This window comes from Trichoderma reesei (genome assembly GCF_000167675.1).
Source record: "Trichoderma reesei QM6a unplaced genomic scaffold TRIREscaffold_28, whole genome shotgun sequence".
NCBI lineage: Eukaryota > Fungi > Ascomycota > Sordariomycetes > Hypocreales > Hypocreaceae > Trichoderma > Trichoderma reesei.
Window position 1 is genome coordinate 98,486 of NW_006711175.1, and position 22,312 is coordinate 120,797.

Here is a 22,312-nt window from a genome sequence, read left to right on the forward strand (position 1 = left end):
TGATTGAAAACGGCTGGCTGAAAATAAATTTGGCAAAACCGAGAACGCAGATAGATACCTTGTTGGAGGTGGTGCCTCAAACCCTGAGATCTTCCTCTTTGAGGGGGAAGAAGAGCCGCTCACTGCTTGTAGAGGTGGGCGTAGTGCTCGAGCCAATGATCAGCCGGTGACTTCTAGGCGGGCCGGGTGTTGTTCATGATGTTGATGATGCCCTTGAGCTCGCGGGCGTTGAGCTGCTCCGGGAGGAGACCGTCCCTGTCCCGGTCCGCGGCCCTGCTAATGGCAGCGGTGTGGATCCAGACGTTCTTAGTGCCGTGGACGGAGAGCTGCGCGACGAGGGCGGCGGTGTTGCTCTTGCGGACGCCGCCGCCGGCGATGAGCTGCAGGCTGCCCGGGTGGGCGCGGTGGCAGATGGCGTCGAGCTTGTCGCGGTTCTGGTGGCAGCCGCCGTGGCCGCCGGAGGTGAGGACGCCGTCGAAGCCGCAGCGGACGAGGATGTCGATGCCCTTGGGCCAGCGCTCCGAGGCGGCGATGGGGTCGAAGGCGCGGTGGAAGACGCAGGGGAAGGGCTTGGCGGCGTCGATGAGGAGGCGGCAGCGCTCCTCGTCAATGGTGTACTTGAAGTCCGGGTACTTTTCGAGGGTCGAGGCCTTTGTCTGGCGGCGGAGGATGCCAAAGACGAAGCCGTCGCCGCGGATGGGGTTGAGGACGCGGAGGGCCTTGAAGTCGGCAATGGCCTGGAGCATGAGCTGGATCTCGTCGTCGGTGTAGATGAAGTCTTGGAGGGCGTCCTCTTCAGCTTCTTTCTGCTTCTGCTTTTCTTCCTCAGTCAGCAGCTTTTCCTGATCCTGAGCCTGAGCCTGAGCCGAAGCCTGAGCCTGTGCCTGCTCCTCTGGGCTCTTGGCCTGTTCCTCTTGGTCTAGCTTGAGCTGCGCAGCGTAGGCAGCAGTAGCAGTAGGGCGAGGGGCTCCGCGGGGGCGGATCATGATGCGGACGGCGATTTCAAGCTGCGAGACAATCGAGGTCAGCTCCTTGACCGGGGGCGTGAGGCCACCTTCTTCGTACGAGCCTGGGGCATTGAGTTCGATGCGTTTGGCGCCCAGAGCCTGGGCTTCGAGGCCGGCGGCGCCGCTGAAGACTGCGACCTCGCAGTTGAGCCTGGTGGACTGGCCGAGATCGCGGGGGGTCGGCATGTTGATGGATGATGAGGGGGGGAGAGTGACAAAGGAGGAATTTGTGTGACTTTTGGTAGATGGGTATAGTTTGGAAAAGGAATGGAAGATCTGCTGGACTGTGTTGAGGCTCAGCACTGAAGCTTTTGGTGCAGACGTGCCGAGGTCGGAAGGGTTGAGAAAGAAGGAGAGAAAAGAGACGGAACAAGTTTGCGAAGATGGGGAGAGACCCTTGCCTTATGTAGGTGCAGAAAAGGAAGGGTGACTAGAGGGTCATTATCATATCACTTCATCTTGAAGCTGTTCTGAGCGAAAAGTGAGTTGAATGTGAGTTGGGAAAGGTGAGATTGGAAGGAGAATCACTTGAAGGGAAGTTGAAGTGAGCTGCTTTGCGATTGTTGACGAGGGCAGCTTGAATGACAGGTAGAAATTCTGGTGGGGGGGTTTTTGGGTCGAGGCGGGGGAGGGGCACGCACGGCTTATCTGATAAGAAATTCTTTGTGACTGACGATGGGAGATGCAGATTGTGGAAGAAGTTGCCGATGGAATGGACGAGCAGGTGTCTGATGAGGACGTTGAAACGAGGAAGTGTGTGTTTTTGATGATGTATACCTTATTGTATTAGAGAGTATTGTGTGGAAGCCAAAATCTACCTATGCAAAAAGCCGTAGCAGTATTGTACATGCAGATACTCCGTACCAGTAGGCAGTCTTGATCAAGCTCATACCTACTTAAAGTGCAGTTCTCATGTAAAGCATCCAGTACGCCCATCTGATATATGAAAACCTGGCTCCTCCTCATCTCGACTCATTTCTTCAAAGCTTCAATCATCAAAGCATGAGCCCCCATAGCTAACCTAGGTATGAATAGCAAAAAGAGGCTTCGGGATGGCGTCCTCCCGTCTCGTCCCTCGGCCGTCTCTGGGGCAAGTCCAAGATTCTAGGCTCTTTGCCTCTCCTCTCCCCACTTTATGCGTCTTGGTTCAACTCGGTGGGGAAGCAGCGAGAACAGTTCCAGTCAATGTCTGATGCGATAAAGAAACAAAATTTCTGTCGGTGACCTGGCCTTTCCATACAAATTGCCTATGGTCTGCAGGTACCTACTGTTGCGCCTCTCTTGGATCTTTTCCTGTCACCTTCACGCCCCCGTGGATCCGAATTTTCAGTTCTAGCCCAGGCGACCTTCAGTGGATCCCCCGCTGCAAGAGCTTCGACTCCAGCGGACCCTCCGCCAAACTGCAGCGAGCTTAGCGGCCCCTGCTTTTGCCGTTTCAGGCGCTGATGTCCAGGGATCCAGCGATCTAGCGGCCAATTGCCTTGGGCGCCCATGCCCTGCTAGGCAAGGTACCGCTCTCCAGCAAAAGCCACGGCCCCCTCCACTCACACCTCACCAAATCTGCAAGCTCTTTTTGAACGTAGATTTTTTTTTTTTTTCCTCTCTCTTGATTGCTTCACTCCCCCATAGTACTATTAGCAAATCAGGGTCTCTCCGCCTTGCATTGACCTGTTTGATTTGCTTCTGCTGCTCCTCTACCGCCAGAGGCTGCGAGAAATTTTCTGGCCTAACCCCATCAGACGTCATTTGCCTGCCTGGGTTCCACTGCATACCTATAAAGCAGCGTCGAGCTCCCCTCCTCCTCTTACAGGAACATAGACAAGCCACATTTGCTAATAATCAAACGTCTCTTTTTCTACCTCTCCCACTTCTCACACACACACACTACAGCCACAATGTCTGCCGAAAACGCTGACGGCGCCGTCTTCTACGAGCAGCTCGAGAATCTCGAGGATGAGTTCGAGGAGGTTGAGCTCGAGCTCCGTAAGTTTTTTCCTCCCCTTCACCTTTTGCCGCACACGAGGTAAAAAAGAAGAAAGCAAGCAAGCAGACAGCTGACAATGATCCATCTGTACAGTCCGCCAACAGGACAAGCTCACCAAGGACCTGTACGCCAAGCGCGCCAAGGTCATTGCTCAGATCCCCAGCTTCTGGCCCCTCGTCTTTGAGCAGGCTCCTCCGGATATCGACGAGTACGTCCAGCCGACCGACTCTGCCGTGCTCCTGAGCTCGCTGGTCGACCTATCCGTCGAGCGCTTCGAGCTGCCTGACGGCGACCCCCGCAGCATCGCCATCAAGTTCGAGTTCAGCGAGAACGAGTACTTTGAGAACAAGGTGCTCGAGAAGAAGTTCTGGTGGCGCCGCAACAAGGACGGCTGGGCGGGCCTCGTCAGCGAGCCCGTCAAGATCAACTGGAAGCCCGGCAAGGACCTGACCAGCGGCCTGCTGGACCTCGTCTACCAGGTCTGGGAGGACGACAAGGCCGGCAAGGGCGACGACACCGAGGCCAAGAAGAAGCTCAGGGAGCAGATGGAGAGCACCGGCCTCGACGGCGTCAGCTTCTTCGCCTGGTTCGGCTTCCGCGGCCTCAGCATCTCCGAGGAGGAGAACCAGGCCGCCCTCAAGGAGGAGCAGGCCAAGCGCCAGGCCCGCAAGGAGGGCAAGCCCGTCGATGAGGACGAGGACGAGGACGATGAGGATGACGACGAGGACGAGTACGAGATGGAGATCTTCCCCACCGCCGACGACCTGGCCGTCTGCATCGCCGAGGACCTCTGGCCCGGCGCCATCAAGTACTTCTGTGAGTACATTCACGCCTCTGAGAACTCGTCGGAGGAGTCGGGGGATGAGGGCAACTAAGGAGAGCAGCAACGCTAAGACAACTATCTCTCACAGTGACGGCTCAGGAGATGGATGGCCAGAGCGACATTAGCTTTGAGTCTGACGAGGAGATGGACGAGGCCGAGGCTCCTCAGCCCTCCAAGAAGCGCAAGGCTTAAGCCTTTGTTGCGGATTCTCACGATTTTCTTTTTTTTTTGGATAACCTTTTCTTGTTGGATCTTCTACATTGCCCTCACTGGCCAACTGGACATGGGGCTCGAATTCAAAAAGAAGGATTTGGAGCTGATGACTATGATGATGATGACGGAAAACACAAAAGGGCTGTTGCAAAAGGAAGTGCTCTGTTGAGCTTGGTGATTTATGATTATATAGAACGACACTGGCAAAATTCATACCCCCATTTTCATCTTGGACACTTGAACTCTCCTAGCATTTCTGGACTATATGCTTGTATCGTATGAACATGTTTGCTCCTTGGCGCCCTTGTCAAGAGGATCTCTGGTCACTCAACTCATTGCATATTCTTGTTCATCGATTCATCTAGAGAGACTCCTTGGTTTGCCTGTTGAGAACGAGCACAACCATGACGGCTAGTCCCGTTTGGCATCGGACCAACGTTGGCTTCTTAAGACTGAAGTGCATGATGTAAATGTGACAGCAAAACACTGGTTTCTCCCCTCTTTTCCCATTTGTGTCTCCCCTCTTCTCCAATTTCTTTCTCGGCCTCGGACTTGTAAAAGACCGGCATCAAATTTCCCACCTCGCTCGCTTCTACTAGAAACAGCTTCAATCACCACTTGGAGCGACTGCCGAGCTGTGGAACAAACCCTCCCCCTCATTACATATCGAGAAGCCGAAGCCGAGCCAATGCGCATCTTGACCGAGACCCCAAGGATCGTCATCGGTTGTCCTTGGAAGTCCGCCTGCGTCTGCCTGTGGGCTGACGATACAAATTTGTCAGCCTTGGAAATGCCATCTCGGACAACCCAATTGTATTTGACGTGTTGTCTCTGGCTATTGCATGTCGTGTCATTGGATGGTTTTTGTCCTCGAGGCACGTGGGGTTTCTGATGCAATTGGTTTCACATGATTGCTACCTACTTACCTAGTAGGTAACGTAGGTAGGTAGATACCTATATAGCTCCCTCGAGGTGTCCCAGCTTGCCTCTATCCTGAAGTGGCATATCATGGCACTTGTCTCATCAACGCTGCTTTCGAAAACACGGCCAATTATTTCACGTCTGCAACTGATCAGACAAAGCACTATATTGAATTCAATTCCATCCAATACACTTCGAATCCGTGCTGCTTCAACCATGGCGACGCCCTGGCAAATTCGTGTACCGCCAGCTGATACGGGCATCCTGAAGTGGAAGCAGACGGACGAGGCTGCTGCCAAAGTCTCGGAGCTGCTGCAAAAGGATCTCGAGGCAAGTCTTCTTGCATCGACTTGTTTTTTGGTTCAGACATGTCTAACCTATATCACAGCGTCACCATGTGTTTTTCAACAAAGATGGATTTCACAACCATGTATGTCAAGCCACTGCATTCATAATATATATATCCTTTATTTTATTGGATATCAAGATGTCATTATCACAAAGTCTTGAAGCTCAGAGCATAGTGCTAAAGGAGACAACAACAACAACAAACAGATCGTCCACCACCTCCTCTCCCTCTACGCAACCGGCGCCTCCCCCAGCATCCTCGAAAAGGCCTACGCCGAAAACAACTCGTACCAAATCTCCGCCAAGCAGTTCGACCCCGACGTCGTCAAGGAGCTCAAGAGCGGGTGGTCAGAGGGCAGTCCGTATCTCGGCAAGGGGGAACACTATCCCGACTTTCTCAAGTTCTTCCAGGACGAAATCGAAGAGAAAGGGTGGGAGGCGGTGATTCAGGAGTATGTCTTCAAGGGGGATGAGAGGAGCGAGGCCATCTACGGACGGCTTTTTGCCGGTATGCTTCTCCCCACACAAAAGAACTGTTGCGAGGCATCGTCGCTGCCATCATGTTCCGTCCTGATGCTAATGCTTGTTTCCATCTAGGCTTCTTGCACCCCCTGATCCAGCTCATGTACGGCCTCGAATGGCAGCAACCAGCCATCATCGCCGAGGGCCTCGCCCAAGCCGCCGTCCACGAGAACCGCGTCGGCGGTTTCCTCACCAAAGTCGAACAAGCCGCCGCCTCCTCCTCCTCCTCCTCCTCTCAGCAGCCGTCATCCTCTCCCAACAAGACGCCTCTTCCCGAGATATTCGAAACCATCCGCCAGCACGGCGAAAAGCTCGCCACGAGCGCGCGCTTCGGCGACAGCAACAAAATCTACGACGGCGTCTTCGTGCGCGCCCCCGACGAGGCCCTCGAGCTCCTGAGGCAGGTGACGGTCAAGGAGGACGAGCTGGAGGAGAAGCTGGCCGAGATGGCGCATACCTGTGCGTATGTTGCTGCGGCAGCGGCCTTTCATCCGCCGCACGCGCCCAAGTTTGACTTTTTCCTGATGTGAGAGAAATCTCCCACCTCCCCCCCCCTTTGTTCTCATTCTCCTTTACCTGTGCCCACAATGCACATGTGAGAGCTGTTGGTTGGTGCACTTACAGAAGAGATAATCTAACATGTTATATATATATATATATATATATATATATATATATATATATATACAGCCACCATCTCAACTCGGTTCCCTTCTTCGTCACACTGCTCTCCCTCCCCTGGCTCACGCCCTCCCAGAAAGCGCGCGCGCTCGAATGGAAAATCCGCCTCGACATTGTCCAGTACGTGGCCCGCGGCTGTCCGCCCCTGCGCCTCGACTCCGTCAAGTCGTTTACCCCAAAGGACGCTGCATCTCAATCCTCCGTGACGAAGCCGGAGGACTTGCTTCCGCGGTTCCACAAGATTATGGACGATGGACATACAATCAAGGTCGTTCGCGCGCTCTTCATTGCGAGGGAGCTGTCGGGGCGGTTCAAGGACAGGCCGTGGATTCGGTTCGCGGATGAGGAGACGTGGTTGAATGTGCATCGGCTTTTGCTGGAGAGCAGGGAGGGGAGGTTTGGGGCGTCAATGTGGGTGAGGTCGGCTGGGTTTGATGAGGCGTGGGAGGACGTGCCCAAGGCAGAATAGGGGGCGGCGGGGCGGAAAAATATCCGTGGGAAGAGCTGTGTATGGGATGCTTGGGGTTGACCATGTTTTGATCATGTTCCATTTTTGTACATTATTTGCTCTAAATCTGATGTAAAACATACCCATTTAATGCCTATGTACTATCCAAAACACACACAAAATATCACATTTACTCCATGCCCATCCACTCATCTTCCCCATCGTCGTTGTCGTCGTCGTCAGACTCGCCGCCCGCCTCCGCCGTGCCATTCATGATAGCATCGACCGTCTTCTGCTGCGCGCTCGTCAGATACACGTCGCCATTCGCGCCGCCCTTGCCGTCGTCCTTCTTGTCCGCCTGCCCCAGCAGGTAATCCACCATGTACACGTTCTCGTCCGCCAGCCTCCGGATCTCGTCCTTCATCTTGGCGACGGCGCGCGACACCACGCGCAGCTCAACGTCCACCTTGCCGCGGTTGGCCGTCAGCCAGGCGCCGTGCTTGTCGACCAGCGCCTTGATCCACAGCAGGCAGAACTCGAGGTGCGGCGACTCCTCCGTCTGCGCGGCGACGAAGCGGAGCAGCCTCGGGACGTACACGATGGGGAGGTTCGCCACGACCAGGGGTATGTCGGCGGGCGGCACCGCCTGGAAGACCCTCTTGATGAGGCCGGCCTCGTTGAGACGGAAGGCCATGACGAGCGCCTTGAGGTAGTCCTTTTCCTTCTCCAGCACCGCCAGAGTCGACGCAGGCGTGATCTCAATGTTGAGATCAAAGGGGTCAAACTGCAGCGTGTGGTCCAGGCTGTAGATGAGCAGGCCTTCCGTCGAGGCGGCGCAAAAGGCCGTGCCGGCGGGCGAGAACGCGACGCCCGTGACCCGGACCTCGGGCCTGCGCTTCCTTGCTGATGGATCCCCGCCGCGCTTCGACCCCGGCAGGCTCTTGTCGATGCGGTCCTCGCGGTCCGAGGCCTCTCCCTGCATGTCGATGTCGTCCATGGGGCCCGCCTCGGTCAGGAGCTTGCTGTTGAGGAACTCTTGCGTTCCCGAGAGAGACAGATTTACGCTGACGGTGAACTTCTTGAGCAGAACCATGGTCGACACGGAATACAGGCAGATGTATTTGCTGTTGCCGCCGGCGAGCAGGCAGCTTCCGTCGGTGCTGTATCGGATCGTGCTGAAGTTCTTGTTGCCGCCAATGTTGGCCGCAGTCCGTCGATCGGATGCTTTCCGGCCACCGGATACGTCGCGACGTCCATCGAGGCCCGCCGTCTGCTCAGCCTCGGATACTGACCAAAAGGTCAATTGGCCATCAATCGTGGAGACGGCCAACTGGAGAGAATCCGGTCGGACGGCAATGTCGAGGATATCGGCCTGCAGCTGCAACGGCTCGCTCGTCTGCGTCCTGTTGAAGATGGACCATATCCGCGCCGTCCTGTCCCAGCTTCCGCTCACCAAGGAGTTGCCGTTCGGCGTAAATGCCAGCGAAGATACAGGGCCTTCATGGCCGGCTAGCCGATCAAGCAGCTGTCCGGTCTGCACCGACCAGATGTGAATGTCGAACGAATCCAGCGAACCGGCCGCTACCACTTCGCCGCTGGGATCGACAGCCATGCATGTGAAGGAAAGCCTTGTCGGGGCCGTAAAGGTTCGGAAGTTTCGATATCTGATGAGATCCCATGCTCTGACTGAACCGTCCAGACTTGATGTGAAGAGAACGTTTCCCTTCTTGGCAAACTCGGAAGCTGTGACGCCGCTGGTGTGCTCTGTGAATGTCACGATGCAGAAACCAGACTCAATGTCCCACACCTTGACCTTGCCATCGTCAGCCGTGGTGATGATTCGCTGGCCATCTGGTGAGTAGACGAGAGAGTTTATTGAGTCAAAGTGCCCCTGTTGTTTGAGAATGTACGACTCCGACTGCCACTCCCAAACCAGCAGCTGGCCCAGCTTCGAAGCGCCAAAGGCCAGCCACTCTCCGCTCTTGTTGATCGTCACAAAGTCGACGTCGCTCTGAGAGATGCTCAATTTATGAATGTTGTTGAAGTCGGGCATCTCGTAGAGGCTGAAGAGACCATTGGACATTCCGGCGACTAACAGATTTGTTTCCGCATGGAAGTAGGCACATCGTACATGTGCGCTACCTTGCATGAAGTAGTGTCGCTCCACGATCCGCCATCTCATATCCGAGTCGTCGTCGCTGTCGTCATCGTCTTCCATTTTATTCTCATCCTTTGTTGAGTTCAGAGGCTTGACGTATTTCCAGGCGAAAACCGCACCATCCTTGCTGACAGTGTAGATGGTCTCCTGATCACCGGAGAACCAAGCGCCGATGACGGTTTGCTTGTGGCCACCGAGGACGGTAGGAATAAAGCCTTCTTCGTATTCCACACTCCATATCCTTGCTGTCAAGTCCTTGGAAGCTGTCAAGAAAAACCGGGAGTCGCTGGACCACTCGATATGCTGGACCGAGTCGAAGTGGCCGGTCAGGGTTCGGCGCTTGACAAAGGGAGCGAATTCGAGTGCACCGTCGGCATTGGTATCGGGGGTCGAAGGCACGTTCCAGACTTCCACCTTGCGCCCCAATCCCACCACAAAGTATCTGCCTGAGGGCGAAAACGAGAGCGCTGTGACCTGCGACTTGAAGGAGAAGTGGTAGATGAATACGCGGCGGGGGACGTTGGTCAGGATCGCATGGCCGTCTTCGTCAACCGTGAGAAGGAGGTTGCCGCGGGGGGAGAGGCCTATTCGAACAATGTTCTTTCGATGTGCGAATGGGAGGGTGTGGGATTTGTTGCTGTTTTGCGTCGAGGTTAGCCGTCGGCCTCTGTCTGGTCGCATATGCGCCGGTATGACTTACTCGACCAGGTTGAAGACGGTCACGCGGTTGCCGACGGGCGAGAAGAGATGAGTGCCATCGGGACTGAAGGCCAAGTTGCCCTGGCAGTAGACTGTGCCCAGCAAGTTGGAGAACTAGGAGATCCATCAGTCAGTCGTTGATCCTACATATCCATCTGGACCATGTTGTTGCGTATCGTATCGTCGGCACTGTTGGTTGCATGTGCGCATCAATCGAGACAGAATTGGCTAGATAAAGCAACCGTGACGGCGCTCCAAAAGAAATCTTCGACATACCCTAAAGTCAGTCTTCATTGTCGACCAATTGCCATGACCCTATAGCTGAGGTACAATGAGGTGAAGCTCGAATACCATCTGCCGTCGTCGCAACAAAGAAAAAAAGCTGCGACTTTTCTTATCGATACGGGCCATTTTTTTCCTCTTCCATTTCTCTGCTGCCACCGCTTAAAGTTCGGCAGATTCTTTTTCCAGTTCCTCTTCGCCTAAGCTCGAAGAGGTAAGGACCACGCCGTAATACTGGGAGTGCACAGGCCACCTCATCTTAGGCTGGACACGTTAGGTAGCGGGTACCTTGACCCAGCCCGCAACGGCACATTCACAAGCGCAAACCCCAGGTACTGTCGACATCGTCGAGCTCCTTCATCACTCTTCCCGGTCCTTCACGTTCATGCTCCAACGCAACTGCAGTAAAGCAACACCAGACAGCAAACGGCAGGCACGCCCCGGGAAAAAAGGAGACCGACCGCCTCTGCTCCTGCTCTGGCTGCGTGCTCCCCTGGTCGCACCAGCCCGCTAAGCCCAATCCGCCAGCCCGCCTATCAGCGCGCAGCAGCCCCTGGCCAATTTGGCTCAGTGCAAAATTGGGGGAATACGACCGCCTCAACCCCTTCTATTTGATCCCGTCTATCCCCTTGTGTCCCCTGAACGGCTCGAGCTCAGCACGTTGGAACCTCCACTCTGCTCTGTCCAACCACCCGCCAACGGCCACCCGACAACATCTTTCCTCCTGTCTGCGCCCTCCTGCTCTCACCTCAGTAGCCATCAATCCTCTCGCAGCTGTCCTCGCCGCTCGTTTGCCTCTCTGACACCTTACCTCCAGCTCCCTCAAGACCTCACTCCGTAGCCCCTCCACGTGTGCAAGATGGCTCCCGCCGCTGCTGAGAGCGCCTCGCCGATTGGCATTGCCAATCTGCCCAACCAGCGACACAAGATTGTCGCCAAGCGTGGAGCGAGCTTCACCATCATGGTACGCGATTGTCCGTGGCGTTTGCAGTGCGCAAACGCGTCACTGCTGCGTGATCGTGCGAGCTTCTTGTCGGATACACTAACACGCATGGCTCTCCTTCCAGGTTGCTGGCGAGTCTGGTCTGGGCAAGACGACCTTCATCAACACTCTCTTCTCCACGACCATCAAGAACTACGCCGATCACAAGCGCAGGCACCAGAAGCAGGTCGACAAGACGGTCGAGATTGAGATCACCAAGGCCGAGCTCGAGGAGAAGTTCTTCAAGGGTAAGGGATAGCTGCCCACTGGAGGCGTGCCTTTTTTTTTTCCTTCTTTTCACCACAGGGTATGCTAAGATGATATCTTCTGCCGTTTCTAGTTCGATTGACCGTCATCGACACTCCCGGATTCGGTGACTATGTCAACAACCGCGACTCCTGGCAGCCCATCATCGAGTTCCTCGACGACCAGCACGAGTCTTACATGCTCCAGGAGCAGCAGCCGCGCCGCCAGGACAAGATCGATCTCCGTGTCCACGCCTGCCTGTACTTCATCCGCCCCACCGGCCACACCTTGAAGCCCCTGGATATCGAGGTCATGAAGCGTCTCTGCTCACGAGTCAACCTGATCCCCGTCATTGCCAAGGCTGATACTCTCAGCCCGGCCGATCTTGCCAAGTTCAAGCAGAGGGTATGGATAGAGCAACACCACGTCGCGTTCTGGAGGCACACCTTGCTAACACAAACACAAACAGATTGTCAGCGTCATCGAGGCCCAGAACATCAAGATCTACCAGCCCCCGATCGAGGAGGATGACGAGGCTGCCGCCCAGCACGCGCGTAGCCTTATGGCCGCTATGCCGTTTGCCGTCATCGGCTCCGAGAAGGATGTCAAGACCAGCGATGGCCGCATCGTCAAGGGCCGTCAGTACTCGTGGGGTGTGGCCGAGGTCGAGAACGAGGAGCACTGCGACTTCAAGAAGGTGCGATCCATCCTGATCCGCACCCACATGCTCGACCTCATCCACACGACCGAGGAGCAGCACTACGAAGCCTACCGCGCACAGCAGATGGAGACGCGCAAGTTTGGCGAGGCCCGGCCCCGGAAGCTCGACAACCCCAAGTTCAAGGAGGAGGAGGAGGCTCTGCGGAAGCGGTTCACTGAGCAGGTCAAGGTCGAGGAGCAGCGCTTCCGACAATGGGAACAGAAGCTCATTGCTGAGCGCGATCGTCTCAATAAGGATCTCGAGCAGACCCACGCCCAGATCAAGCAGCTGGAGAATGAGCTCGAGGCCATGCAGGGAGGCGCCGTCCGAAGCCACGGCCGCCGATAAGTTGTCTCTGATGGTGACTTTGGTTTGTCGCGCAATGCTGGCGTTGGAGTGTCATGATGTCGGGTTTCCTCGCTCCACCTCGCCCCGGCTACCGTTACGGTCCGCGAAGAGGTTGAACATGGAACTGCCGCATCACCCACGGCGCTTTATTTCATGCATATTCTAATCAGCTATTGCTACGGGAGGCGAAGATCTTTTGACGAGTTGTCGAGGAGAAGGCTTGCGTTTCAGTTTTTTTTTTTGTGTGTGTCTTGTTTCAGTTCTGGTGCCGGAACTGTTGCGATGGGGGGACTGATGCTTGACGGCGGAACAAAGCATCATGTCATGGCCATAGCCCAACACCAGCAAGTTACTGAGTAAAGGGCAAGTGCTGGAAGTTTTGATAATGTAGCCCTATTTTATTCCTCTTTTATTTGAGCACTCCCATTTCCAGTTAGGCACATTTTTCTAGTCCTATGTAATTGAGTCAGTTGAGATACCACTTTCACAAGGCGATGTAGTGGCGCGTTGAAGTTTGGTAGAGCCGCATCTCTTATTCATGATATTGCCGCTCCTGAGTGTTTGTTGGTAGGGTGGTGTTAATGGCGAGCTAAACAGGAGACGAAAAGCCAGTATAATCCCCAACCAGACTCCTAACCTAAACTCCGAGAAAAGCAGATCGGTATACTATACTGTGATACCTAGGTCGTGAAGAGAGAAAAGGCAAGAGTAAAAAAGAAAAAAAGGAAAAACAGAGAAAAAGTTAATGGATCCCTCCCGATCCATATCGCCTGCTTAGATGACACCCATTCCCTTCCCTCCCAGTTCCAAGAGAATATCCAACTCGAACCACTCAAGAGCGAAGAAGTCTGCTAGCACAGAAAGTGGGAAAAGGAAAGAAAAAAAAAATCAAACAGCGTCCATGCTAGCTCTTGTCGTGAGCTGCTCGTTTTTGTTGCCCAGCCTCGAAATCTGCAAGAAGGCGTCAACGCCGTAGCCCTCCAAGCTGTGCAGGTTGAGCGAGCCGGCCCAGTACTCGGCGTAGACGCGGCTCAGGGGAAGTCCCATGCCGAGGCGCAGGTTGGGAGGCCGGCTGGTGAGGGTGGAGAGGGAGCCGAGGTAGGTCGGGGCCTTGAGGTCGGCGCGGCCGAGCTCGTCGGTGACGTGGAGCTCCTGCATGGTGGCGGCCATCCGGGGCACCTGTCCGAGGTTCTCGAGGCGCTTCTGGCTGAGGGGCCCCTTGCTGAAGGACCAGAGGTAGGGCAGCTCGTCGCGGGGGATGCCGCCACCGCGGTCCGAGATGCGGATGATGACGTGCTCCTGGGCCTCGCAGATGGTGACCTCGATGGGCGGCGGCGGGGACGAGGCGTGGTCGGGCTGCTTCTGGTGGCGGTCGATGACGGCCTGGACCGAGTTGCGCAGGAGCTCGCCGACAATGTACTCGAGGTGGCTGAGGATGTAGGGGAAGCTGGCGTTGAGGTGGCCGTCGATGCGCACCTCGGGCACCTGCACGTCGGGCCCGTTGGTAGTGCGGGCGAGCTGCGTGACGGCCTTGGCGCAGCGGCTGATGACATCCTTGGCGGAGCACTTGATGAAGACCTCGCCAATGAAGTCGGACTCGGAAAGCGTCGCGCCGGGGGAGAAGTAGGGAGAGTTGAACGTCTCTGTAAGGGACAGGTGCTGCTCTGCGATGACTCGACGGGAGATGCGCTACGTGGATCCCTCGCCGTCAGCTTTTTCTGTTGTTTCTTTCCCCTTTTTTTTTTGAAGCGCTGACCAGGGAGGGGGACAACTGCGACTTACCGATCGGAGGATGACATTCATGAAGTGGTCCAGCTCCTTGGGATCCATCAGGCCGCCGCACTCGAGAATGCCCATGGCCAGCTTGGGGATGACGGTCAGGTGGCCCTTGAGATTCTGGCTGATGATTTCGCAGAACTTTTCATTGTCTTCGAGCGTTCGAATCTCCTTGACCTTGCGGAAAGTGTCAAAGGCGTTGTAGTAGAGCTTGTAGACTTCTTCAATGTGGCGATTTGTTACGACGACGTAGGGGAGCTTTTGCATGTCGCGGATGCGATGCGCAATTCTGCGGATGCGACAGCCTGGGTCAGCAAACTGGACGTAAAGTGGAATTGAGAGCGGCCTGCAATGTATACCTGACTGGGAGTTCGGTTCGAACATAGTTTGCAGAGCTGATGAGTCGCGACTCGGTGAGGGAGCGTCCAAAGACCATCAGCTGGCGCAAGCTGATGGGGCGGGCCTCTTTCGCAACCCATCTATCAGACAAGGCGACAACAGCATTAGCGCATGCGCTCGCATTATTACAGGAGCTTTTGAAAAGGAAATATTGTGATAATGACAGAGCAAGGCGATGTTTGGACGTACTCGTCAAGCACAGAAACCGGGCGCCACGTGCCGTTGGCTGCCTGGGCCGCCGTCCTCAGCTGCGTCCTGACGAGAGGAGAGGGCGCTGTAAAGGTCGCTCGCGGGATCGCATTGCCGAGGCCGCACGTCGCCAGGGCCGAGTAGTCGGACGGGCGACATCGTCTGCCGTGGCAGCGCAGCGCTACGGAGAACATGCCCACGGTTCCATGCAGCACAGGCGGGATCGAGCTGGGTAAGCGGACTGATGCTGGTGACGATGGCGTAGCGGCGGCTTCAAGTAATAGCGAGCGTTGTTGGCGTGCGAATCGCGAGCGGTGCGGCGTGTAGAGACGAAGCGCAGTATGAGCGGAAAGGGTGGTTGGATGAAGAGAGGAGAAGCTGAGGAGCGGGCGATTGGTCGTGAGGGGGAGGATTGATGCAGGTAATGTGTTCTGGTTGAATGCTCTCGTTGAGTCTAGCAGAGGCAGATGCAGTGGCTGTTAATATGTAAGAGACGCCTCTCCGAAGCATGTGCCGGTAGATCTGCTGCTCAAGGTTCTGGGCTGGCCAAGATGCCCCACAGGCTGCGGTATCGGCTCCGAATGGCAGCTGAGGGCGTGCTACTAATACCAGTAATACAGTGGCAGTAACCTGTATCTGGGCTACGGCAAGTTTGGCTTATGAAGGACACACTGGATTTTGCTACAATTTTTGCGTTCTCATGCGTATAATCTCATGCTATATAGGTATGTAGCTGGTTGGCGCATCCAAAGAGATGGAGGTTTGATGCCGTCACCTGCGTACTTAGTAGGTCCCTGGTAGGCACCTTGGTACTTGAGGTCCGGCAGGCCCAACAGCTCTCAAGCTTGCTAGCGCCTTAAGCCTCAAGGGCGAACAATGGCAGTAATATCGAGGCTGTAATACCGCGCACACAAGGTACAGTGAACAGTGCTCCAAAAAGCTTGGTAGGTACCTGTAATACGTCCATGCGATATCCCATTGAAAACACACGCCGCGCAACTCATCAAAGCAATCCAACGAGTCTCAATTAGAGCAAGACGTGTATTACCCAGGACAGTTGTACTAATGTACCTTTCAGAAGCAGAGGCGTTTGATGCAACAGCATATGTGACTCTGCGCATTGAGTCATTCCTGTCTTCTTTGGGCACTACATTATTACTCTGTGACTTACTAATGCCGTGCCTGAAGAGGCAGGGCTGATATTAGTCCGACGTTGTCGCCTTTCTGATCTTGCCTGCTGGCTTTGGCAGGTCCATTGTAGGGAAGCAGCCAAAACCTGTTAAAGGTGGTAATATCATCCCGTGCCTCGTCACAAGCAAAAGAGCAAAAGAGTGTTAAGGTTAATAAGCACAGAGGTGGGGTAAACAGTGGGGTGAGAGCACAAGACTCGGCAGAGGTCGATCGCTGTTAGAGCGGTACCTGCGCCGCGCTTGGTCAACAGCGCGGGGTGCCGACTGGCTGGCGGGGTCTGCGCAGGTCCTGGCTTATCGCAGCGCAGCTGAGCTCGGCCAGCCATGAATCATGGAAGGTTCCTCTCGAGCTTGTCGCAGGTGCAGGACAACTGGAGATGCATCAGATGAACCGTAGGGCTCGCATTGATCGGTGTAACGCTTTGGAGGACTTGAGGCATCTTTTCTGCTTCAAGACAAGCCCTGGGGCTTCACTAATTGAGTCTCCTCCACGTGTGCTAGCTTGCTTCGCTTGTTCTTCCAGATCGCCTTCAGAACGCTCGCGAGGTGAGGTACGAAGCTTCCCACTCTCCCATCAGCCTATCAGAGCCGAGCCGCCTCACCTCCGAGGCTTCAGTCAAGGCCACGCAGAAACACGCACCTCCACATTTAAAACTCGCCGCCACCAATCGCAGCGAGCATCTGCTAACGTAATGACGCCACTTCCAGGCTCTCCAACCCTTCCAGTCCTCTGGTTTGGAGCCATTGTCGTAGGTAAGGTAGCTTTTTCTCGCTGCTGCTCCACAGGATACCGCTGAGTGCCTGGACTTGCTCGCTGCAGCTCTGATCAAGGAAGAAGAGAAAGGAAGAAAGAAATAAAGGGTAAAGAGGGAGATGCTATAAATCAGTGTGCAACTCCAACTGCATAAAGTCTACCCTTATATAAGGTAGGAACCGTGGCTGTTGAAGCCTTTTGGCTGCTCAGCTTCTGTCCGCCTTGTCCCGCCACCGTGCAACCAGCTTTTCTGCCGGGTGGCCGATAGCGACCTTATCTGCCTCTCTCTCTCGCTCGCTCGCTCGCTCCCTAAGCCGCTGCAGTGCTTCGTACTATTTTTTTCTTGATACTTTTTTGCCCTTCTTCCTTCTTCTCCAGCTGTACCAACTTCGTACAAGCCATCCATCATTCTTTCCCTCCTCAACAGGCTTGTGCAAGTCACTCCTGCGACTTCCCCTCGAGTCTAGGCAGCTGCCGCCGCTTGCTCCTGCTGCCGTCGCTCCCGCTGCGACTTCCCTAACCCAACCCAAACCCGCCAGCACGGGCAAGTGCCACACGCGCGCCTTCTCATCGCAGCGCCCTGCACCCCGCCAGCGCTTTGCAACAGCACCGCGGGAGCTCCTGCCCGTTCCTGGCCTGCCTCTGGCCTCAGGCCGTTGTTATTGCAATCATGGTACGTCGCTTCGTCCTGCCCGTTTCTTCACCTCTGGCCCAGCCGAGTCGAGCCCAAGTTCCCTCTGCATCTTCATCTACATCTGCGTCCGCCTCTGCATCAGCCGGCCGGCAATTGGATTGCGTTGCACGAGTCCCGCCGTCATCAGCGTCATCGTCATCGATCATCATCATCTTTGCCGTATCTTCTGCATCTTCACCACAGCTTCACAGCTTCCCGGCTGCTGGCTTTGGTCTAGATCTGCTCTGGCTCTGGCTTCCTGCTTTGGCGCACCCTCTCACCTGTCCATCGTACACTTTCCCCTTCCTCTGCCCTCTTCCGCATCGTTCTGAGCCCGGGGAGAGCTCGTGCTGTCGGCCATCAAAGCCATTGCCGTGCATCATCACCTGCGCTTGAGCAGCAACGTCCTCTTTCATTGCCGTCGCTGCGTGGGCATCAGGTCGCAACCTGTCAAGGGCCGCAGCTCGTCGACATCTCCACGCTCTCCGATCGCTCCGAGGCGTCGTCGTCAGCATCCGGCTACGTCCATGCTCGACGATCTCGCCCTTCTGTTTTCCTTGGGCCCCTCACTTCCACTCCACCTCGGTTGACTTCGTCTACCATCATCATGCAGTCAGAGGACGAAGCCCACCAGCCTGGGCTGCCGTATCGACCCCGAGCTAATGTCACCCGCACGCAGAGCTACAACGTTCCTTCCCCCAACGAGATGGTGGTCGACACGGACGACTACGTCGGCGTCCCCAACGCCCCCGATAAAGAATCCGTGACCATGATCAGTCCAGAGGGCGGCCCCGAGCAGGAGGCGGATCAGCTACAAGATCTGCCTCTGGCTAACGATTGTGCGTAACCCCCGCCCGCCGAATGATAGATGGCAAATCCTCTAAGCAAGATCGATCCCGCTGATTTGACTCCTGGCATGTTGCAGACGACGCCATGAGGGAGGTTGTTCTCCCACCGTTGCTCGACGAACCCAAGATCCTCGAAGACTATCAGCATACATGGACGGTTGAGAACTGGCGAAGCCTTGGCAAACGAGAACATGGCCCCATATTCCACGCTGGTGGCTACCCATGGTTGGTTTCTCGCGGTTGATGGTTCCATGCCTTCATCTACGCTCTCGAGCTAACGCGATCATTACGTGCAGGCGCATCCTCCTGTTCCCTCACGGAAACAATACCGATCAGTGCTCCATTTACTTGGAGCACGGATTCGAGCCTGATCAGATTCCCGAGAATTGGAGCTGCTGCGTGCAGTTTGGCTTGGTACTTTGGAACCCTAATGACCCGAGCTTATACGTCAACCATGCCGCGCACCACCGCTTCACCAAGGAAGAAGGCGATTGGGGCTTTACCCGCTTCGTCGAGATCAGGAGGATGTTCAACGTTCCTTGGGAAGGAGACAGTCGCCCGCTGGTCGAGAACGACACCGCCAACATAACCGCCTATGTCCGTTTTGTCGAGGACGAGACTGGTGTGCTCTGGCACAATTTCACCAACTACGACTCCAAGAAGGAAACGGGCTATGTTGGTCTCAAGAACCAAGGTGCCACGTGCTACCTCAACTCACTTCTCCAGTCGCTATATTTCACAAACGCGTTCAGAAAAGTCAGTAGTCCCCTACCTGCAACTGTGTTGACCTCTATTGGACCTTGGTCACTGACCCCACCTAGGCCATCTACGAGATTCCAACCGAGAATGATGACACTATGCAAAACTCTGCCTACGCTCTACAGCGCCTTTTCTACCAGCTGCAGACGTCCGAGCAGGCTGTTGGCACGAATGAGCTGACAAAATCCTTTGGTTGGGAGACGAGACACATCTTCGAGCAGCAAGACGTGCAGGAGCTGTCACGAAAGCTCATGGAACGTATGGAGGAGAAAATGAAGGGCACAAAGGCTGAAAACGTGCTTCCAGAGCTCTTCAGTGGCAAGATCAAGACTTACATTTCTTGCATCAATGTGCCCTATGAGTCAAAGCGCATTGAGGATTTCTGGGACATTCAGCTCAATGTCAGCGGCAACAAGAACCTTTTGGAAAGTTTCCAAGACTATATCCAAGTCGAGAAGATGGACGGGGAAAACCAGTACTTCGCTGGCGACGAGTACAAGCTGCAAGACGCCAACAAGGGCGTTATTTTCTGCAGTTTTCCCGACGTCTTGAACCTCCAGCTCAAGCGTTTCGAGTATGACATCCAGAGAGACATGATGATGAAGATCAATGACCGCTACGAATTTCCCGAAGTCTTTGACGCCTCCCCTTACCTTATGGAAGAGGCCGACCGCTCAGAGCCTTGGATTTACCAGCTTCACGGAGTCCTTGTCCACAGTGGCGACCTCAACGCCGGACACTACTATGCGTTTATCAAACCAACAAAGGACGGCTGGTTTTACAAGTACGATGACGACAAGGTTACAAAGGCCACTCTCAGGGAGGTTTTGGAAGAGAATTTTGGCGGAGAATATCGACCTCCTCACGGCTACCCCAGGGCGCCTCTTCAAAAGAAGGCACCCATTATGCGCCAGAACAGTGCTTACATGCTGGTGTACATTCGTCAATCTCGCCTTGACAAAGTCCTTTGCCCTGTCACCAAAGAAGACACACCAGCACTCCTCCGTAAGTAGCGGTACTCCCTTTCTCTTAAACATTCCCAACGCAGCTGACAGAAGACATTCTTTTAGGGGAGCGTTTCGAAGAGGAAAATGCTCAAAGAGAGGCTCGTCGGCGCGAACAAAAGGAAGCGCATCTATACATGATGGCCAAGGTGATCACCAACGAAACGTTTGCCAAGTATGGAGGCACCGACCTTTGTGTCTTTGACGCCAACCCCGAAGTTGATCCCGCCGCCCCCAAGCTGTACCGCATTCGTCGAGCCACGCCCATGCAAGAGTTTGTAGCCCAGGTTGCTTCCGACATGGGCCAAGATCCTTCTCGCGTCAGGTTATGGCTGATGGTGAATCGCCAAAACAAGACCATTCGACCAGATCAACCAATCATGGACCTCAGGCCCACTGTCGAAGAGATCTTCTCTCGTTCCGCTGCGCACAGAGACACAAGCTTGCGCGTTTGGGCAGAGGTCGCCAACGAGGTTAATGAAAACGGCGAAGCGGTCTGGCCTTCATATCAAAGCCAGCCAAATGGCGTCGTCGTAAAGAACGACACTATTCTCCTGCTATTGAAGCATTTCGATGTGGAAAAGCAGACTTTGGAAGGCGTGGGCCATATTTACATTAGCAAGGAGAAGAAGGTTGACGATCTTGTTCCCATGATCCTCCAGAAGATGGGCTGGGGCGATAAGCTCTCTTCCGATGAGAAATTGCTGATGTGGGAGGTACGGAAAGACTCGAGACTCGCCGCGCCTTGGTTCAGAAAGAGCTAACACAATCCTCGTTTTAGGAAATTAAACCAACCATGATTGAGCCTCTGAAGGGAAAGCAGACTCTCAAGGCTGCCGAGCTTCAAGATGGTGACATCATTTGCTTTCAACGCACATCTGACAAGAAGGCGGAGAATGGGCGTGTTTCGGACAAGGCGTCTCAAGAAGCGTAAGTTAATCTAGCTATTCATGCGTGCAGGTAACACTTTGTTCAATGGTGACTAACATTGACTCCAGCAACAAATGGTCGGACCGTGTCGAGGATGCTCGTGAATACTACGACTTCCTGGAACATAAGCGAACCATCAAGTTTCACGCTCACCCTACCAGATCCGACCCCACGCAATACCCCCCATTCGAGCTTGTCCTCAACACAAAGATCACCTACGACGTCTTGGTTGAGCGCGTCGGAGCTCATCTTCAAGCCCCCTCAACACATATCCGGCTATGGACGGTCAATGCAACCACGAGTAACCCTAAGACCCCCGTAAGACGGGGCACAAATCCCACACTGCGACAGATTTTGAGTCCCATGGGCTCAAATACGCTGAACGCGACGCAGCGCAACGACGCCTTCTACTTTGAGGTGCTGGAGATGAGCTTGGCTGAACTTGATACCAAGAAGAACATCAAGGTCACATGGTTGAGCGAGGGCATCACAAAGGAGGTACGTGAGAGACAGTAACTGGCTCTTGAAGACAGACATCAGTCAAGCTAACCTTTGATGCGCTCTAGGAACAATTTGACCTGCTGGTATCGAAGACTGGAACCATTGAGGACTTGATACAAGCATTGGTCAAGAAGGCCAAGATTCCGGATGAGGCTGAAGGCGGACGGATACGGGTGTACGAAACGAGTTCTAACAGATTTTATCGGGAGCCAGCTCGCGATCAGCCTGTCATGAACCTCAACGAGTATACCCAGATCTTTGCCGAACGAATTCCAGAAGAGGAGAAGGCGGCCGATGAGAACAACTTCATCCACGTCTTCCACTTCCAGAATGAAGTCAACAGAGTTCACGGGGTTCCGTTCAAATTCCTTCTCCTGGAGGTGAGTGATTGCAAGGCATCAGTTGTCACGCCCTGTGTACATGTTCACTAACGCAATCACAAGGGCGAGAAATTTGCCGACACAAAGAAGAGGCTCGAGAAGAGGACAGGTATTAAGGGCAAGAGCTTTGAAAAGATCAAGTTTGCCATTGCAAGGAGGGCAAACTACTCGAAACCACAATATCTCAATGATGGTTAGTCCACGCTTATACGCCCCGTAAGCATGCCTTTGCACTAACCACGGACCACTTCGGTGTAGACGACGAGTTATGGAACATAGCCTCATCTGAAGACGACTATCTCGGTTTCGACCATCCAGATAGAACAAGATCGCTGAGAAACGGCGTTGGGGATCTTTTCCTTCGTTAGGCGACGGTACACGAGCTGAAATTGTGTCGGCGATACAACACGCAGCGATGTCGAAAGACTTGGTAACTGGCTCCGGGAGTCTTTGGTATATTTGCTTTATACCCATTCATCACGCCAAGGTGGACTGTGTCCTTGTCATGAGGCAGTGGGTGATTCTTGCTGCCTGTACTCTTTTGGCC

At 54.6% G+C, this 22,312-nt stretch overlaps 7 protein-coding genes across 7 annotated transcripts; 4 read left to right on the top strand and 3 right to left on the bottom strand.

Moving 5' to 3' along the window:
- Nucleotides 1-272: 272 nt before the first annotated feature.
- On the bottom strand, nt 273-1,148 carry TRIREDRAFT_41719 (uncharacterized protein; the record flags this gene model as incomplete). Its single annotated transcript, XM_006969002.1, has 2 exons — nt 273-842; nt 996-1,148. Coding segments are annotated over 2 exons (723 nt in total), but the record flags the coding sequence as incomplete, so codon positions are not given.
- A 1,935-nt stretch (nt 1,149-3,083) lies between these two features.
- On the top strand, nt 3,084-3,857 carry TRIREDRAFT_31075 (uncharacterized protein; the record flags this gene model as incomplete). The annotated part of the gene is made up of 1 exon (XM_006968995.1): nt 3,084-3,857. A coding segment is annotated over one exon (774 nt), but the record flags the coding sequence as incomplete, so codon positions are not given.
- A 1,189-nt stretch (nt 3,858-5,046) lies between these two features.
- Nucleotides 5,047-7,040, top strand: TRIREDRAFT_123888 (uncharacterized protein). The gene is made up of 5 exons (XM_006969015.1): nt 5,047-5,278; nt 5,337-5,378; nt 5,504-5,804; nt 5,894-6,344; nt 6,509-7,040. Exons 1-5 carry the CDS (start codon nt 5,165-5,167, stop codon nt 6,966-6,968), a joined length of 1,368 nt encoding a protein of 455 aa, XP_006969077.1. The 5' UTR covers nt 5,047-5,164; the 3' UTR covers nt 6,969-7,040.
- A 97-nt stretch (nt 7,041-7,137) lies between these two features.
- Nucleotides 7,138-10,098, bottom strand: TRIREDRAFT_5710 (uncharacterized protein; the record flags this gene model as incomplete). The annotated part of the gene is made up of 3 exons (XM_006968985.1): nt 7,138-9,742; nt 9,806-9,918; nt 10,081-10,098. The coding sequence occupies 3 exons, from the start codon at nt 10,096-10,098 to the stop codon at nt 7,138-7,140; spliced, it is 2,736 nt and encodes a 911-aa protein (XP_006969047.1).
- Nucleotides 10,099-10,747: 649 nt separating this feature from the next.
- Nucleotides 10,748-12,433, top strand: TRIREDRAFT_123890 (cell division control protein). The gene is made up of 4 exons (XM_006969016.1): nt 10,748-11,050; nt 11,154-11,316; nt 11,409-11,719; nt 11,784-12,433. Exons 1-4 carry the CDS (start codon nt 10,946-10,948, stop codon nt 12,360-12,362), a joined length of 1,158 nt encoding a protein of 385 aa, XP_006969078.1. The 5' UTR covers nt 10,748-10,945; the 3' UTR covers nt 12,363-12,433.
- An 817-nt stretch (nt 12,434-13,250) lies between these two features.
- On the bottom strand, nt 13,251-15,071 carry TRIREDRAFT_81855 (uncharacterized protein; the record flags this gene model as incomplete). The annotated part of the gene is made up of 4 exons (XM_006969070.1): nt 14,727-15,071; nt 14,498-14,617; nt 14,145-14,427; nt 13,251-14,051 (listed from the first exon to the last, which is right to left on the bottom strand). Exons 1-4 carry the CDS (start codon nt 14,918-14,920, stop codon nt 13,251-13,253), a joined length of 1,398 nt encoding a protein of 465 aa, XP_006969132.1. The 5' UTR covers nt 14,921-15,071.
- Nucleotides 15,072-17,306: 2,235 nt separating this feature from the next.
- Nucleotides 17,307-22,133, top strand: TRIREDRAFT_81859 (uncharacterized protein; the record flags this gene model as incomplete). The annotated part of the gene is made up of 11 exons (XM_006969017.1): nt 17,307-17,343; nt 18,023-18,182; nt 18,269-18,416; nt 18,488-18,947; nt 19,013-19,955; nt 20,021-20,670; nt 20,778-20,884; nt 20,953-21,382; nt 21,451-21,765; nt 21,829-21,958; nt 22,024-22,133. The coding sequence occupies exons 1-11, from the start codon at nt 17,341-17,343 to the stop codon at nt 22,131-22,133; spliced, it is 3,456 nt and encodes a 1,151-aa protein (XP_006969079.1). The 5' UTR covers nt 17,307-17,340.
- Nucleotides 22,134-22,312: the final 179 nt, after the last annotated feature.

Excerpts from the sequence above, each read along its gene's own strand:
- TRIREDRAFT_123888 (XM_006969015.1), top strand. The coding sequence starts at position 5,165 with ATGGCGACGCCCTGGCAAATTCGTGTACCGCCAGCTGATACGGGCATC. Across the intron at positions 5,279-5,336 it reads TGCTGCAAAAGGATCTCGAG|CGTCACCATGTGTTTTTCAA; the intron begins GCAAGTCTTCTT and ends CCTATATCACAG. Across the intron at positions 6,345-6,508 it reads AAGTTTGACTTTTTCCTGAT|CCACCATCTCAACTCGGTTC; the intron begins GTGAGAGAAATC and ends ATATATATACAG.
- TRIREDRAFT_123890 (XM_006969016.1), top strand. The coding sequence starts at position 10,946 with ATGGCTCCCGCCGCTGCTGAGAGCGCCTCGCCGATTGGCATTGCCAAT. Across the intron at positions 11,051-11,153 it reads GAGCGAGCTTCACCATCATG|GTTGCTGGCGAGTCTGGTCT; the intron begins GTACGCGATTGT and ends CTCTCCTTCCAG. Across the intron at positions 11,720-11,783 it reads TTGCCAAGTTCAAGCAGAGG|ATTGTCAGCGTCATCGAGGC; the intron begins GTATGGATAGAG and ends AAACACAAACAG.